This window comes from Hirundo rustica, chromosome 1 (assembly GCF_015227805.2).
Source record: "Hirundo rustica isolate bHirRus1 chromosome 1, bHirRus1.pri.v3, whole genome shotgun sequence".
Lineage (NCBI taxonomy): Eukaryota > Metazoa > Chordata > Aves > Passeriformes > Hirundinidae > Hirundo > Hirundo rustica.
Window position 1 is genome coordinate 131,456,371 of NC_053450.1, and position 19,219 is coordinate 131,475,589.

The window sequence follows — 19,219 nt, forward strand, 5'->3', positions numbered from 1 at the left end:
ATTATTTATACAAAAATGAGTAAAGAGTATGCTGCAGAGAAAAAGGACTGGAATAATATTTTGTTTCTTCCTGCACCAGACCAATAAAATCTGGGAGCGAACAGCAACACATTGAAAGAAAACATATCCTAGTGCATTTCTTTTTATAACAAAATGGCTCAAAGTGGCCATGGTAGATGAAAGGAACACAGGATCACATCTGATAAAAACATACACAAATGCAGACTAATACTGTCAGCAAACTTCAAAACAGAATGAGAGTGAAGAAGACATGCTTCTGATTCTCTGTCAGTAAGGACATCTAACCTAATGTGACAGCTGCTATTATATTCTCTGGAATACAACTGGGAACATTCAGAGGTCACAGTGACTGCAAGATGAACTGATGCAGGGGACAAAAAATCATGCCACAAGCCAAAGCCAAAGGTGATACTGCTCCTCAGAGAAAAATGCTCCAGCATTGCAGAGAGCTGTTCTATTTCTGGGATCGCTCATTTAATGTATTTTATGCAGAATTAAAAAGCTACCAATGATGAGACAATCAGGATTCCAGAGTGGTCTAACTTCTCCAGCATATTACTGCTACAAAACCTCTTTGAGAAATTCAGATTCCCTTTATTTTTTGTTTTCTTTGCTACCTAATACAATGCTCAAATTCATTCTCACAGGAACTTTCATTAAATATTTAGAGCTTCATCCAAAGAAGGTTGCTTTACTGCAAGTATGCTTCACACACCAAGGGAAGTTAATCGATTTCAGTGCATAAAATTTATCTCAAAATCTGTGATATCAAAAGAACAGCAACATAAATCAGGTAGGAACCAATTAAACCAGGTATTACATTGTACCATAATCCTAGTAAGAACAATAATTACAGAATGAGTAGCTGTAGCCAAATAAATCCACCGCATAGTCCAATGGGCTATGAGAGAAATAGTATAAGATAATCCAGCTTACATTATTTTACAGCAGATAAAGCACCATTTTGAAATAACCATCCCCTGAAAGAAGCCACCAGAAGATTAATGTCTTTGTCTTTGTGTGAGGCCAAAAAATAATCAGGTACCTAAACCTATGCACAGCAAAATACAAGAATTAGAAAGCAAAAGAGCACAGATAAAGTTCTTGCAGAAAGAAGGGCAACCATTAACCTTTACGCATCGAAGACAGCTGAGCCTGGTGCAGTTCACTGAGCAGATGGAAGGTAGGAAACCTTACACCCAGACTAATGGGATTCTCATGTTCCCCAATGCACAGCGGGAAGTGCTGCACACATGGGACTCCACTGGACACACACACACAGACACAACTCACAATAAATGAGATGCTACTGCAGAAACCTACTACGGTAGGACAGTGAAGCTAGCTGAGAACATGTAGGAGGTTCCCAGCTGGGAACACATAGGAGCAGTGGAGGATAGAGGGCTAAATGGGCCACAGAGATAAATCACGCCTCGGTGCCCAAATGGAACTCCTCCCAGCATGCCACCTGCCAGGTGGACACAGGATCCCCTGTAGGGAGGTGACACAGGCGTACACACCAGTGCAGGCTGGTGGGAGCCCTGCAAGCTACCCAGCCACAGCAGCACCTCCTCCCAGCACAGATGCATTTCTGCTATCTTATGTTGGTTCACATGTAAAGCACACCTGGACCCCACCTGGGCCAGGATACGAGGGCTTTCCAGGGAACTGCTCGGCCCACAAAACGTTGTACTGCACTGCCTGGTTCTGAGGCACTGCATAAGATTTGTCCTTGTGCACTTCCTCAGACAACACAAACCCAAAATTCATGGCTGTGAGTGCTGCAAAGAGGAGATTTACAAATGGCTAAGGTATGCTGAGTAGCAGAACATAACCCTCCACGGCATGTTTCATGGAGGCTCAATTCTATTTGTTAGCATCCTCTCTAGCACACTAGGGTAGAAAAAGTTCAGAGAATCCACCAGGGAGATGCATATAGTTATTACAAAGGAATTTTATATTAATAGAGACAAATTTGTGCTGCAGCACAGAAGCTCTCAGAAAATATTTTACTTCAGCCCTTTTCTTCACGTGCATTCAAATCTACATTGAAGTTGTGCATGTGTGTGCAGATAGAAGCTGACCATCAGCAAGAGGACACAGGGAATCATCAGAATGCTTACAAAATACTAAACTAACCAAAACACTTATCCTGAAAGAGCCAAGCATACTCTATTCCAAGGAGAATCTCCATGCAATCCTGCAATACTGGAAATACTTATGGAAAATGAGTCATATCTGAATACATCATGTAAGAAACCTCCATGAACCAATGATCCATCCATTTGGACATTGGTATCTCCTCAGGCTATGTAATTTTTCCATCCTATCTGTGTAGCACAAGCAACACAGGCATCAAAAAAAAAAAGCAAAGTGGGATGTGTGAAGCAGTGTGGAGACAAGTAAATTGCTCTCTGAGCAGCAACCAGGCTCCAATGAATTGTTCAGTGTAGCCTGGTAACTAAGAGCAGCACCAGAATCAAAGTGCAACACACCTCTGCCTACTCAGAAATGATCCCTAAGACCACAAAGAAATATATAAAATTTGGCTCTCCTGTCCAACTGAAAGCATTCGGTCAGCAGTTTCTAGAACAGTTTTCTATCTAACATCTGCTTATTCTTATGGTTGTCGTCATGGCTCAGAGGGAAGCTGGAATGCTGCTCAAACCTAATGTTTTCCCCAGTGAAAAGATTATGACAAATAGCAAAAATGGTACTAAAGATTAAGCAGCAAAAATATCCCCTGGGAAGTGGAAGACAGAAATGGTTCCATAATTTAATGCTATTACAAAGTCCACCCCATCTCTTCTTCTAATACAGTGAATGGCATCAGAGAAAACACAACCCTGCTCCGGCTATTGTGCTGGAGATAATGGACAATGGTCCTGAAGGATAGCAGCACTACTCGTCTGTAGGTCGCATGGCAGAAGTGACTATTGTGACCATGCAGCTTTTCTTCCTGTGCAACAAAAGGGCTGTACAACTTTTATGAATGAATTATTGTTTGACCTATTATCTGCCTGTTTGCCAGGCACATAATCCTGGACGAGCAATGGCCAGTGATAGAAGATCCCACGGAGTCTTTAGGTAAATTGTTTTAGCAAAGAATTTGTCTCACTATCGAATTTTTTTCTCTTTTATATTTCTCCAACTTCAATACCAAACATTTTGCTGCTTTCACCTTTTCTGCTGGAAGAGCCTGTTTGTTCCTATGCTATGGTGAGCAAGTTACCAGTCAGTTTTCATCTTGCAATGTAAGACTGTGTGAAATCTGTGGTTCCAGGACTACAACAACTTAACAGTGTTCAAACTCTCCAGTTTATCAATTTTCTTTCCTGAAAAGCAGATATCATAAACTTGTGTTTCTAGCTGAACTACATTCACTTTTATATAAGAAATCAAAGATGCTTGATGATCAAAGCGTATCTCAAATATACTTGGTGATATTGGGACCAACAGATTAAGTCTGACAACTACCATAGGTACCAACAACTCAAAGAAATATGAACACAACCTAGTTCTGTACCAGAATCCGTTCCTCTTTATGGGAACATATATCTCCTGCTTTCTTCAGAGCTTTCAATGGAACCTCTCCCCTGTAATGACCCAAAACCCGAGACTTCACAGTTTTTGTTTTGTATTTTTTTTTTAAATATCCATCATCTTCCTCTGGGAACACCTCAGCAATGAGTAATCAGACTGCCTGTAGGATTTCTGCCAGGCTGTGTGAGCTCATCATTTCTGCAGCAGTTAGCAGCAGCAACAACAGACAAGCTGTGATCACTGAGATTGGGGCATTAGCAGCTTTGAAACTAATCTGCTCTCCTCTAAAGCCTGAGCTCAGCCTAGTACAAAAAAGGGAAAGATCTGACAAGCATGATGGCATGACAGGGTTCCACCAGAAGTGCCCTCTTTATCATAGAAAGTGAAATGGAAAAATAAATTAAATAATCTGTTTATACAGATAAACAGGCAATAACATATGCTGTAGTCAAAATAAGTTAGATACGTGGTCTGGGCACCTCTCAGAGAAAACAGCTGAGTGGTTTCATCCTGTTTACTCATTGTGACGACAGTTCTATCAACATCTTCCTCACCAAGTCTGACCACTCTATCACACGTGCAGGCTTGAGTGCACCTGTTCACACAAACACTGAGCACATCTACCTGCACTCAGTGACCCTAATTCCTCTAATTGCCACTCAATGCTATCCTCTGGTTACAGACATTCCACAGGGCCTGGACCAGACATTATTGTATTTCCATTACCACAAACCAATCACTCCAGGCAAAGATCTGCAAGCAGCCCTCCTGCCACATAGCACAGCCCTTTCAATACCTGAGAGTATGCCAAGCAAACTGGGAGACTACAAGCAAGGCCTTAGGATTCCCACTGAATTCCTAATATCGCCACAAGAAGCTGGAAAATGGATCCAGAATGAAAGCCCACAATGCAGAAAGCCATGAGCTCAGAAGAACGGGACAAACTCCATTCTCCTCTGAAAGGACATGTGGTCATGTGCTTTCATTGCTCGTTGCTGACAGGGAGCCAAAGTGCTCGTGTGAGTAACAGCCAAATAAATCCTTCCAAGAGCCTTTTTTTACCTTAATGGCAAAAAAGTTACACCATTAGGGTGCAGAGGAAAAGTGAGAATTTAGAAGTCTCCACCCAGCTTTGTCAGAGCTTAATGCAGGACTGTGGTAAACAGCTACATCCTGGACAGCAAGTCGTACTTGGCTTAAAAAGGATTTTTGTTCTATTCAAAATACTTTGACTTGGTGAAATCTACTGCATTTACTTATGAAGGCAGAATCACACTATTTTCTGTGTTTTAAATTGCTACAGGCAGTAGGGCTTACAGGCTAGGGCTTTTCACTTAACAACCTCAATTTCTTCTAGAGGGTAGACCTGGGAGCAGGGTTGAGCTGATTTAACAGCAGCTGGGCAGCATCCACATCGCGAGGGAGAGTGTCTGCATCTGGCTGAAGGGGACACAATGAAATCTCTGCTTATGGAAGTGTGATTTTTCCAAGCAGAAGGCTGGCGTGGCATGAAATCTGGGGACCTGAAGCTCTGTCACATTACAGTCTATGTCTGGAGAGGTAGGATATGATGTCTGCAGAGCACTGTTAACTACAGAAAGCAAGCACTGTGCTTTCAAGCCATTAGCAGAGTCTTGGCTCTTAGACTTGGATGAGCTGGCAGCTCAGCCCTGTGCTGAATTAGCGTGATACAAAAAGAGCTTTTAGGATCCATCTTTTACATATCTCAAAATATACCGCATAGCTGCTTGCACCTCTTCTTACTTGAACATGGCCTTCTTTACCAGCAGCATCCTTGCATTCTCCTTTCATTTCTATTCCACAGAAGGAATTATTATGGGATTGCCACTGCATCTTTTATTTCCCCCATGGAAACAAAACTAAGAAGATTACTCTTGTTTCCATCCCTCACACACGTTCCACTTTCCAAAAAGAACAGGGCTGTTTCCCTTCCATTCTGCATGAAATTCTCCAATACCCAGAGTTGCCAAGACTGAACTGCCAGTGGGTCCTGGGATGTTTCAGCCTGTTCCTGTCCAAGCTCTTCTCTGCCACTGTCAGTGGCACACGCTGCAATGAGCAGTCACGGGAACCTGAGGTAACCTGGTGTTACATGAGGAGAAATTCCAAGGGGTCTGCTTTTGTGAACAAAGATAACGCAACAGGTGCTACCCCTGGGCACATCTCCCTTTTTTTAGTGTATTTCCAAAGAGCACGAGAGCTTTCTGTAGGCCATTTTAGAAATGTAAATTCAGTTCTTGCTTCCATTATAAGGTTTGGGGCTCAGAGTTCAAGATCTATTTGCTGCATGCATTTATTTGCCTCGTGTCTGAGACCACTCTTACTGGATGGTAACACCCAGTGGACAATGTAGAAACGAAAGTACACATTCAATACAGCATGTTCTTACAGCAGAAAAGAAAAAACTGGGGAAGTAAGAGCAAAGTGAAAACCCCCTCACATTTATTCAAGTCTATTAACTCTGTGTCTTACCTTCCTATGGGTCCCAGATCCCCTGAGTCCTGGCTGCCTGCGTCACTGGGTGTGCTCACTGATTTCGAAGAGGGAGACATAGGGGTTGGGACTAAATAATGAAAATAACAGGTATCCCATGTTAACACATGCAGCGACTGCACTGATGAAGAGCAGTGTCAGACAAATCAAAACCAATGGACCAAAATGATAGTGGATGAATGAGTAGGAGAGTTTGAAATGGTGAAAGCAAATAAGGAAGGAAAGAAAAAGAAAAGGAAGAGAGTCAAGTGAATTTTAAGTCTTCTGGAAGTGTTAAAACTGACATGTATTTAGACAGGACTGAAAGCCCAATGGGAATCTACAGCTAATCAATGGAGAAGATACCTGTGGAAATAAAATAGCACTTGTTTTCTTGAGTCTGGTTTGAAGTTGACTTGTAAAAGATTTTAAAGGTATGAAGAAATATCAAGGGCCTGTCTTGTCAAAAAACTAAGTGAACTCTTCAGATAAAGTCAAGAAGGCAACGGAACAAGCATACTTTTCAAATTCTGAATTTAAATCAAAAGCCAGTCTCCATTAGATATGCTCTAAGGCTGCAGTGTGGAAATGACATCAGAAATAAAAACTAAATAAGGAAATGCAGCTAAGTTAAAATCATTTCCCAAAGATGCCAAGAATACACAGTTTACTTGGTGAAAATATTAAAAATACTTTACTATTGTTTTCTTAATAAGTAATGTAGGTCATAAAAAAATTTCCATTTTGGGTGGGACATGATTTCAACACTCAAGGAAAAGTTTCCCTTGGTTTAGACACTATTTGCCCAAGCTCTTGAAATGATTTTCTCTTTGCCTTGCCAGGGCTTTTGAAGCATATTTCATGCAAAGGCAGTTTTGTTTCCTGAAACAGGAAAGGAAGTTCATAGCTCAAGGTCAGCCCGAGTTAAAGCTCTTCAGCAAAGAAATAATAAATAAAAGAGCAAAAATATCCTGATTTCTTTTAAAATGGTTTCTCAAAAATATTAAAAATTAAGATATGGCTCCAGTCAAGATTTAAAGCAAGTATTCTTCAAAGCAGCCACGTTGGATAAAACACAAAAAGAGGGTTTAACGCAAAAGCAAAGTTTCCATTTGGTTTAAATCATGTGCATTTCCTTTTATAGATTTAACAGAGTAAAACTTTAAAATACTTTGTTATGCTTTGCAATGTATAATGACAGACCTGTCAAGAGATTTGGATTTTCCATGTGGTCAAACATTTAATGCAGATTCTCCCTAGAGACTGTCACAGAAATGGCTGCAGCATGAAAAGTGAATTCATCTTTGTGACAGCCCTTTGGCAGGTTACAGGTATGTCTGGTTGTTTACATATTCCATATTCACAGTGAGACCTGGCATCGTGTGAAGGTGGAATTAAATCTTCCTTTGTATATTACTTGTGAGTGTATGTAAAGGGAACAAACGAGAACAAAATACTATTTTTAACTAAATAGAATCATATGTGAATTTACATGTTCTTTTGAGAGTTTCAAACACACAAAAAATAACAAAGATAAAAGCTGATAACTTATGAATATATATGTTTGGTTAATAAAATGATAAGGACATATATACTCATTCTTACATATGAATGAGTATTTTAAATGTTATACATTAAAAATATATCTGATTTTATCTTGGAACATAATTTGTATCGTAAGTTTAAAAACATATTTTATTATACAGAAAAATAACCTAACCATTACTTGTCAGACAACTCTTCTGAGAAATGGTGTCTAAAAGCTTCAATCACTCTACCATAACTTATAAAAATAGTAACTTTTCTCAATAAATGATAGTTGATGTAAGTAATTAATTAAAATTCCAATTCAGAATGTCACTACCTACTTGCATATGCACCCAGGCATCTGTATAAGGTGCTTTCCTAAACTAAAACTTCAATATTTTGTCAAATTTGAAGTTTCTCCAATATATTACTGGCAAGAATAACTAGGGGTAAAATCCTCGATTCAGTCACAATGAACTTAATGAAAAGGCTTGATAGCTCCAGAGAGGCCAAGATTTCAGCTAAAGCAGTGAGAGTGATCCCAAATTTGAGGGAGAGGGGAAGGGGAAGGGAAAGGGGAAGGGGAAGGGGAAGGGGAAGGGAAAGGGGAAGGGGAAGGGGAAGGGGAAGGGGAAGGGGAAGGGGAAGGGGAAGGGGAAGGGGAAGGGGAAGGGGAAGGGGAAGGGGAAGGGGAAGGGGAAGGGGAAAGGAATTTCTTGCTTTAGGACCATCCAATAAATGAAGCAGCTCTTAATCAAGGTAACCCATACTCAGATACTGTATGTATTTTTAAGCTGAAGACTTCAGGTTCTAGAACTGGAACATCAAAACCAAAAAAGAGGTCAAGCACATGAAACCAGAGCAAAAATCTACAATAGCCTGCTGATAAGTGTTTTTCTATTTTGATTTGGGTTTTTTTTATTTTCCTTCTACAGTTTTGCTTAATTTTAAAAGAAACTCAGTAGGAATTGCCGCATGACTATGCTCCTCCTTCCTTACAAGTGCTTAATTTGAATTTTTGAAACAAAATTTGGAGCTAACAAAGTACAGGACTTCTGTTTTTGAGTGAGAAGATAAAACAGTCCATCAGAAAAGAAATCATTGCTGGTATGCAAAACCAACCTGCATTATGTTCATAAAAAATTCTTGAAGAAATGAAACAGATGTTTTTTGGCAATGACAAGTACTCAAAATGCCATGAGCTTGTATATGTGAATGGTATGGTAGGCATTCAAACAGAAGAGTTCACTTCACTAATACAGCCAAAAATCAAAAAAGCCAAGCATGCTTTAGTAGAAAGAAAGCATTAGTTGTGGCAGAGCTGAATGCTTTAGAGTGTGGTTCTCTTAAATACCTAGAGGTGGTTCTGGGGATATACCAATGCTCTGTAACAAAGCTTCTGTCTCTCTCCTTTTACGGTCTAGGTCAGAATCTTCCTGAGCTGGCTCCTTCTTCTGCTGTAGATCAGCCTGAGTTAAATCAGAAGAAAACAGAAAAAATATTTTATATGTAATCAGCTCTAGCAATTATTTCACACATAATCTGCTCCAGCAATTATATGTGTGGAAATATTTGTATGCACTACTGCTTAGGTACAGTTTGAAATTCATTTTTATACTTTTAGGTAATTTATAACTTAGATAATTTATATTGTATATATCAGTAACAGTGTTTTCCCTAAATATATGGTAGAACTGGTCTTTGCAAGGATATTTGCAAGAGTTTTTACAGGTCAATGGCGGAAATTTTTTGCCTCTCACTCATTAGGTGCAACTTATTCAACTAACATAAAAGCTGTCCATAGGACTACAAGTATCATTACCCTGAATAAAACTGGCCCTTTCCTACTTACTTCAGGATCAAGAATAAAATTTCTTTGCACTTCAGTTATGTAGGTAGAGGTCCTACATTTGGTCCCAAGCACTTGTGAGGAAAAGAAATACTTTCTCATTAACTTCAATATCCAAGAGGTGCAAAGGAAAGAATTGACATCTCCAAGCTGGGACTCTGGCAGCCCTTGGCCCACTAAAGGTCCACAAGACGCTTTCCTCTCTGCTTACCTATCTCTACGTCCTTGGATCTCCCACGCATTATCCTTCTCCCACTCTGATCTATGGCCATCTAAAAACAGTGGGAGCACCTGTATTAGCCAGAATCCCACAGTGAGGTTGCCCTTTCTGCTGAAACCAGTGTTGGAAAAGAGGAGTTGTACAGTTCCTCAGACTGGTATCGATCTTGGTGTAGGCACAACAAAAAACCTGGAAATTCAGAAGCATCCCCATGTTCTCCAGTTGTGACACAGCCAGGAAACATTGATTTTATTGTCAAGGCCCAGGCGTATTCCTGTGCTCAGCTCTTCCCATGAGCTACCTCACAGTATGCAGGGCTGTAGACAGCTGTCCTGCACCAGTGTGAATGGCCAAGCACCATTGTGAGTATCAGCCTGCACTCCTGGACCCATCCAGAAACACAGTGCAGCCCATTTGCACAATTATGCACAATTCTGCATTATCCGCAGACATGGCTCTCGGGGCCAATGGAACATTTCAACCACCACAGGTTCCCCATGAGGCATGAAGTCAGAGTCAGGAGACAAAGAGGAAGGACCTAATAGCTCCCTTGAGCCATTAGCTTGGCCCTCTTCCCTCGAGGTCTTTAGTAATGAGCACTGAAAGTGTCACCATTTAAAGATCTGCTTCTGGAGGACTTCCCCTGCGAGTGCGGGAGCCTCACTGGGGCGTGTGCTGTAACTGCACAAATGTGGCTCAAATGAAAAAAGATTAAAAAGGCAGCCAAAACTGGAATGCTGATTTCTTGGATCACATCACATTTCCACGGTAATTCCATGAAATTCATGTACAATATTAAAGTGTCAGTTTAAAAGGAAACCAGTTATTAGTAAAGGATAACAGGTGCTTTAAACTATAGTAAGTGTTGACATTTGAAGGAAAGGAAGCATAATCACTTAATGCTTCTCTGACTTTGCATGAAAATGAATATCCACTCCCTGTCAATTCTCACCTCTATTCCACTAAGTGACTGAATAAAAAGAAGTACAAATCCCTTAATGATAAACCTAATGCATATTGTCAAGGACAAATAAACTAATATGTCAATCAAACTTTAACAGAACTGAAAGATGCACCCATGCCAGAAGAGGAAAATGTAACTGCAATTATGTTTTACTTTACTGGAGAATAATAATTGTAAATCTGTTACCTTAGCTAGTAATCAAACTAGTCTTCAGAGTACAAAAATACATATTTAGATTGTAATGGCTTGAAAAAAGCCATTTTTCCCTCTTTCTGTCTTACCCCACTCTCCACTCCCTTTCCATTGAAGGAGAGCCCAGGAAAAAGCATTGCAGCAAATCAATTTTTCTTTCTCCATACACTTGCACATCATGTAGTCTAAGCTGTTGTCATTTGACAGTGGGGTAGTTTTAAAAGCAATTCTCTCACCCCAACATTTTTGACTAAAAATAAGCTTTTTGATTTTAAGGTTAGTCTGACATGGGTCTGAGTATCTCATTCCATATGACAGATACCTTAGGGCACACAATACTGAGATGTCAAAACCTCAGCAAACCCCTTATGCAAGCATGAGCTATCTAAAAGGTGGTTTTGCAAATGTACCTCTTTTTTCTTCCTTTCTTCCTCCTTCCGTTTCTTTTCTTCTCTTATCTGAGCCAAACGCTGTTTTTTGCGCTCAAGTTCTGCTTTTAAATCACTTTTGTCTGACATTTTGACTCTGCTGGAAACAAAAAAATGGAAATCAAGTTGAAAATTAAATTATTACCCTATTTACTGAAAAAAAAATATAGTTAATTCTATCAAAAGGAGGGCTTCTAAAATTGCAACAAATACATTTCTATATAAACACTTCGGCTACTGACATTGTAGAAAGTAGAATATTGTCTTTGCAATTTTCATTTCAGGAAACTAGACCAGAATATCACCAAATGTGGAATATATTTTCAGACAGCCTCTACTATAGAATTACCTTTGTGAAACAAACTTATTGCTGTTCAAAATAATGCTTTAATGTTTTTGAAGTGAAGATAAAATATTTTGATTTCCATGATCTTCAGCAGCTCTGCCAGACTGTAGTACTCAGATCCACAAATACATTCCAAGTACCAGAACCAGAGCTGTCCCAAACAGCCCCATACTTCTTAGGTAAGTAATAATTTTACTGGGGAAAAATGTAAACAGGAGAGCTTTTGCTTCTGCAGGTGCTTTGCACAGCTGCCAGCCAGGATCCCCTGTTCCACCAACACAGTCCCACACACAGCATCGGTTCAGTCTCAGCATCCTTCTCATATTCACCCCTCCAGCGAGCCCCCCACCAAGCTCTGAGCTATTCTGTCCAGGAATCCCCTCCACTCTCTCCAGGGAAAGCTGGGACATTCCTCCAAGAAGCTGCACAAAACAAGGCACAAACCAGGCAACCCAGCAAATAGAAGTTCCTCTTTAATGAAGCAGCACATTGTTCTGCCAATAGTCTTGTGTTCAGACCATCTTTCCAAGAGGCAGGAGAACTGCCTAACACTCCTCATTTGATGCCAACCATGCAAACATGGCAAAAACTTTTCTTCTGAAACACTGAAAGACCTTTTCCATCATTTAAATCCATTTTTCTTTAGAATAGTGATGTGACGTCTTTTAAATCTCAGTCGGCCTATGCTGATGTACATGAGCCTTGAAAATGAAGGGTAGGGAAATAAAAAATGTATATAGAGACAGATCTTTAAAGAAGATATGATACCAGTCTTTTTTCTACAGTTTTAAAACCCTGCCAGTGTTGCACAAATCCATAACTTAAGTCACAGATTATTTATTGATTTTCTAACATCATAATCATTATTAACTGTAATCTAACTGTATCTATACTGATTACCTTATTAGGACTTTGTTTCAAATACAGTTCTGACTAACATAGCCATTCATGAAAAGAGTTAACTGTGCCTTTCCTGTTCACACATCATCGGCCATATCCTCTGCTGCAACTCAGTCAATCAGATCAATGGCAGTGCCATGTACATGCAATGGAAGTCTGTTGTTCCCTTGATGCAGGGGAAATTTGAATGTCAACTCTCCATTAGTATAATGAGAACTCTACTCATATTACTGCCTGGATGGGTGGATGATCAGAGAGGAAAATTATCTGCTAAAAATTACTTGGCACTTTCACCCATCATGAATTTTACTCCAGACATCAGCTTCCTCCTCAAAATGATAAAAGCATAGTTAGCCTGTGACATAGAGGATATTGCCAACAAAACATTAAGCACAACCTCAGCCCCAAATGCTTTGTTGTCTTTGGAAGTATTTTCCTTAAAGAAAAGAATAGAATAACATTTGGAATCACAAAAGGAAACCATTTAATGAAAAGCACAGGTATAAGAGCAGCTCAAACTCCAGCTCACACTGTCACAGATTTTGCACTTCAGCAGAGCTGCCCGTGCTGGCAAGGCACCCTTTCAAGGCTGGGGGACTCTGGCACGATCAGCAACAGCTGCCAGCAAATTGTATAGCTAGGAAGGTCCTGTGGGACCCCTGGATACACTGGCTGCATGTGGAGGACCACCAGTTCTTTATTTCTCCATCACTCTCATCATATCCACAAAAGTATTGGTATCTGTTGGAGAAAATCAAAACTGTCAGAAAAAACCCAATGCAACTGATATCAAGAAACTAAGCAGTAGCACCTTAAACAACATTAATCTGTGTGATCAGCTGACATCAGTGAGATTTTTTTTACATGAGAAATGCCCAGAGAAAAAAGCAAGCACTTTAACGGCAGTGCAGGTAGTGTTTTTTGCCTACGAATTGGTTCAGGATTTCTGTGTCTCTCTTGGATATGGTTGAAATCCCATTTGAAGTAATTTCCTAATCTGTTGCATGCATTTGAATTCTGATTTTGAAGTTACCCCTCAGAGCCCTTTGGACTAGAGTTTTTGCCTCCTTTTAGTTCTGCGGTTTGGCAACCAAGAGAGAGCTCCCATTTCTATGCAAAAAATATGCAAATGTATTTTAAGGCTACTGACAGAACCCCTGAGGGTTTGTCATCCCTTTCAAGCTGTTTGTCAGATATCAATGAATGGCTTTCTCAAAATTCATTCCCTTAATGTCAGGGAAGCTAACTAGCTTTTCCCCTGATTTAAGCATCAATGGTTTAGTGCCTGGCCCCCTTTTTTACAATGCTTCAGTCAGAGTGATCAAATCCTATTATAACTTTGCTCTATTTTTAACAAAATAGATCTTACATACAACAAAGACGATGCATTAAATTTCCTTCAAAGAATGTAGCCAGAGCTCAGTTATATACTTTCATCCTGAATATATTATAGTCATGCCTGAGCCCCCCAGACAGCTTACCAACCTGCAGACTGGCTGTTTACAATTTTAGCACAAACTGAACACCAAGGGTATGTAACCACCTTTCTCACATGCCAGCAAGCTGGTAGCAAGCAAGGAGGTAAATGTACTTATCACTCCAGTTGGCACTCACCATGGAGTTATCACTGTTCATTACTGGGAGCAAATTTCTAATAAAAGCCATTCTGAGTGCCAAAAGGCATGCCACACCAAGAGAGATAAAGACAAACAATAGAAGAGATTTACTTTTAACATTCTCTGTGGCGCAGAATGACAGCCCAAGGCTTATGCACAACGTAATCTCCAGCGTGGGAGAAGGCACTGGTCAGAGGGAATCACTAAGGAGCACATTTTGTACTGAAGAAATTAAATCCCCTGTGTGGGAGAAGGAACACATAGGAGCAAACACACTGAAAGCTGAGTAAGTGTAGAAATAATTACCATAGCCAGCCAACAGCCTGAGGCTCCCCTCTTTAAGGCAGATGCATAAACCTAGATCTTAGATCAATTTTTATTTTTATGGCCCTGTTTATTGTCATGGTTTTAAAAGCGGAGAGAGAGTCCTCCCACTCCAGAAGAGCTTACCACACATGCTAGCACAGATTCTTTTTATCAGGACCTTGCACAGAGAGCACCTGCCTGAACTCCCAATACTTGGAGAAAATTCTCCTTCCTTTGAGATACTGAGGAAGGAGCTGGCTCCTCAAGGCATGCCTTTTAACGAAATTGAGTGCTCCATTTCAAGCTGTCAGTTTTCCCCATGTGCATTAAACATGCCTCAGAGTCCCCTCTTAGGCTTGGAAACACAGTTTTTCCACTTTCCAGTTAATTCCACTTACACACCAGACCCAGCAGGATGGCAGCTCCCCAGGCCTGTGCACATGCAGCTCTGGCTTCCAGGGACTGCTCTCTGGGACTTCACCATCTACTGGCTTAGCTCACAGCATCCCGGATGCCCACAGTGTACATGCAGAGCCTATCCCTACCGTCAGTACAGGTACAATCAAAGAGTCTGGGTACCCGAGGACAGGATCCCACTTCTCCTAAAGCAGATGTTTAAAAGCAGCGAAGATTAAGTATGCCCCAAAGTCACTAATTTGTCTTGAATGATGATAAAGGGTCCTGGGTGACCTATATTAAGTTCTAGAAATCTCCATTGTAAATGTCTCGGACAGGGTGAGAAGAATCCTATCTTTAAAATACTCCCAGCAGTTCCTTTTAGCTGTATGAAACAAGATATTTGAAGGACAATTTACATTAATCTTAAAATAATAATGATGTTTGCACAAACTTCTCTGCTGTGTGCCAAACCACTCCACTAAGCTAATCCCACAGGAAGTAACATCTCACAACAATTTCAGTAAGCAGTAAGCAGTAAGCAGTAAGAATATAAACACGCAAACAACAGCATTTTATCCTCGACTGGATTAAAAGCCATGCAATTACTTTTACAGGTGCAAGTCAGTTTTACCTCAGCTTTATAAGCTACAAGGTCTTTTTCAGTGATCAATATCACAATATTTGAGCAGATACTTTTTCTAAGTGTTTACATGAACACTTAACAGCCAAAACAGTCACAGGTATCTAAAAAGTGGTTTTTTGAATTTCAGTCGCAATAAGTTGATACTTTTTAGAGTGCAAGAATTGCAAGACATGTACACAAATTGGACTAAATACAGGAAAAAATAAACCCAATATGTATTGATTTTTAAAACAAATCAAATAAAAAGACAATTACAACAGTGCACTTTTTAAGATAAAAAGAAAACAATGTATAAATAAAATCTCCCTTCTCTTCAAGCTTGTTCTTTGTATTTGCTGGAATAGCATTTTACCTGCTTGCTTTCACCAAGCTCATATAAAAAGGAACTTAAGCTTCCAAATCTAGTAGCACATTAAAAAACCTACAAATTTTACTGGGTTTTGGTGTCTGCAGGATTTTTACATCCTGTTCATTCAGAAGGCTGCACTAGAATAGAAATTTTCCAAAATGAGTAGAAATTTTACCTTTCATGAGCCTTGAGGTCTTTCCTGGTTTGTGACTTCCTTGTGTTACTCTTTTCATTATTATCTCCATTGCAATTACCAAAGGGGTTCAAGAAATACTGTGACATATGGCATTAGTCATCCCATATACCCAACTATAAATAATTGATTCATTATTATACTTCTCTTAAATAAATAGGCATCTAGAATTTAGAGATGCTGTACATGTATTATTCCTATGCCTTTATAAATAGCCAGTTACTTGAGTCCAAAACTACAAAATGTATTCATGTGAAATGCAAACGATGTTGTACAATAAAATATATTACCCAGTGATTTTGGTTTAAAAGAATGGGTTTACAGAATGGGAGTACTATCACTACTGAAACCCTGACATACAAAGTATTCCACTGGAAAAAAAAAAAATATTCATTTCTATAATGTACATATTTATCTCTACTTGGTACAAATTAACATTTTTCCTAAATTATGAATATTATATATTTTTACAATAGAAAAATTTCCTATGAGATCTACCTATGACTTCCACAACTGTAAAGTCTGCATGCAAAGTATGAAACTGTACAAAGCAGATAAACATCTTTGGTCTGCAAGAAACTAGAGGCAGTTACTAGCCTAGTACAAACACATTCCAATACATCACATTCAGTTGAAAATAATGTTTGAAACACACTTCAAATGGGCAAGAGGGGCTAAAAGCATCTCAACAGCAATTTTTAAATAAACATGAGTGCCTCTTTTCATCATGCGTCAGAATTTGTACTTGACTTCAGTTGAATAATATAAATAATTTTGCTAAATGGGCATATCAATGTTTACAAAATCACAACAACGAGCAAATATTTGCAGCTGCAAAAACTCAGCATTTGAAGTATTTAAAGGAATCTCCTGTGTGTGATGAATTCAGGAAAACACCAAGTAAAACTGGAGAGACCAAATATTTTTTCTACATAACCTTGAGGCAAAATACTCAGGCTTTTTACACTGCATATGTGTATTTATCTATAAATAAAAACAGTTGTCAAAGTGTTACATTTCAGGGAACGTACCATTTTTATCCTTCAGCTTTTTGAACATTTCTAGCAGATGGGCAAAGGTCTTGTACTTTGTTCTGCAAAGGCTTACAAATCACCAGTATCCAGAGATTTGGTTCTGTGCTTCCTCCTCGTTGCTATGCAACAGGTCAGCACATCTCTAGCCTATTTATTTTAATGCTGACAGGGTATAAAACATGTACCCACAACTGCTCAGTTACATCCCTTACAATCTATTACCATTTAATCTTTCCACTCTTGTTCTTCCATAATGGCCCTACTACAAAATTAAATCAGTTTCAGCAGAATCGTAGGGTCCCCACAAAGCAGCACGTGAGAAGAACTCTACTACTGCCCATTCTTCCAGCACCAGGAGTAGTGTCAATGGAGCAACACCTTGTTGTCATCCCTTTCTCTCAAGCCCGTTTAGTGTCCTAAATTTCCCATGATCTTTCCAATTTCAACAAACCTAGTGCCATCGAGGTTGAAGGGAAGAAGCTGCTGGCAACGATTCGCTGGAGATGAGCAAGGAACACAAAACCTTCCAGCAAGGAGCGGAATGAACTCAAGGACTCATACTAACATGTCACTCTAGCAAAACTGCTGCATGTCTTGCACCAAATATGCTCCATTTGTATTGAGTTCCACAGAACCAACTGCATATATCACCTCAAAAACTGAATTTTAAATAGCTCTTTTCAAATATCTTGGATTTTCCCTTAATAGGCATAATTGAGCCCAGTTATAACTGCACAATGATCTCAGATGTGCTGCTGTGAGATGGTCCTTGATGCAGCAGCCAATACTGATTTGTATTTCCTAGGGGTCTAACTGAGGAATCGTGCCCCAGTTACAAAGGGAAGATGTTTTTAACAGAGCAACCACTTGCATCCTTGACAACATTTAGATCTTGCAGAATAGAAGATTCCTAATCATTCTTGGTCACTGCCCTCTCTATCAGCTTCTATCTCTGTTGTTTTTTACTGTTTGGCTGCAGTAACACCCATGCCTCCACATATGGCTCCGTATATGGCTGAGAATGGACATAACAAAATTCCAAATTTTGTGACTCTACATTTCCCACACATTAACAGGTCTTTCTCACTGTATTGTATTATTTTCTGTGAATTTCCCAGTTTGCTCCAGAGAAGAATTACAGGAACAGGTCAAGAACAGCCCTTCTGAGAAGAACTTGGTGGGGCTGGTGGATGAGAAACTGAACATGACCCAGCCATGTGCACTCATAGCCCAGAAAGCCAAATGTGCCCTGGGCTGCACCAAGAGCAGTGTGGGCTGCAGGGAGAGGGAGGGGATTCTGCCCCTCTGCTCTGCTCTGCTGAGAGACCCCACCTGGAACACAGCACCCAGCTCTGGGGTCCCAGCACAGGAAGGACATGGACCTGTTGGGGTGAGTCCAGAGGAGGACAACACATGGATTAGAGAGATAGAGTACATCTCCTTTGAGGAAAGGCTGAGAGATTTAGATTTGTTCAGCCTGGAAAAGAGTGGGATTTTGGCTGACCTGCCTGCAATTTTCTAGTACCTGAAAGGTGCCTACAAGAAATAGAGAGTCTTTTTATAACAGCATGAAGTGAGAGGACAAAAGGAAAGAGATTCCAACTGAAAAAGAGTAGGTTTAGATTGGCTATTAGGAAAAAAGCTTTTACTGTGAGAGTGGTGAGGCATTGGAACAGGTTGCCCAGAGGAGCTGTGGATGCACCATTCCTGGAAGTGTTTAAATGCCAGGTTGGATGGAGCTCTGAGTGAAAGGTGTCTATCCACTGAAGGGCGCTTCCCTTTCAAGACAAGCCATTCCATGATTCTGTGACCTAGTGGGATAATTTAAAGGTGTTTTCTGACGTTAAAAGACAACCAAATGCAAGCTGTAAATTGGTAAGATTTTAGAGATGAATGATGTGAGAGAGGTAACAATCTAAATCTCAAGCTGCAGGTCACTTATCTAGAAAAGTAAGAGCCTTGTATTTCATGTCTTTGATTTCAATTTCTTTTGTATGTATTTCTTATATAATGATCAGATGTCAATGATATCTGCTGTTATCATTGATATGACCATTTCTTCAAAACTTATACAAAACATCTTGTATCACAACTATACCAAAGTGCCTCCCAGGGGTAAATTTAATGATATACTAAAGGCTAACATCTAATTTTGCTTCAGGATGTCTGCTAGTCTCTCCTGAAGTGGAACAAAGG

General features: G+C 39.8%; 1 protein-coding gene across 8 annotated transcripts in view; it reads right to left on the bottom strand.

Moving 5' to 3' along the window:
* The window catches only part of DYNC1I1 (dynein cytoplasmic 1 intermediate chain 1), a 188,242-nt gene that overhangs the window by 160,024 nt on the left and 8,999 nt on the right, over positions 1 to 19,219 (bottom strand). For 2 of the 8 annotated variants that reach the window (XM_040072622.1, XM_040072601.1), the window contains exons 2-4: positions 11,220 to 11,337; positions 8,939 to 9,053; positions 6,058 to 6,115 (exon numbers count right to left, since the gene is read on the bottom strand). In XM_040072622.1, the coding sequence (XP_039928556.1) occupies positions 6,058 to 6,115; positions 8,939 to 9,053; positions 11,220 to 11,327 (281 nt within the window). In that variant the 5' untranslated portion in view covers positions 11,328 to 11,337. Of the gene's footprint in view, positions 1 to 6,057; positions 6,200 to 8,938; positions 9,054 to 11,219; positions 11,338 to 19,219 lie in introns of all 8 variants that reach the window. The other 6 variants (XM_040072612.1, XM_040072583.1, XM_040072593.1 and 3 more) reach the window with 3 other exon arrangements.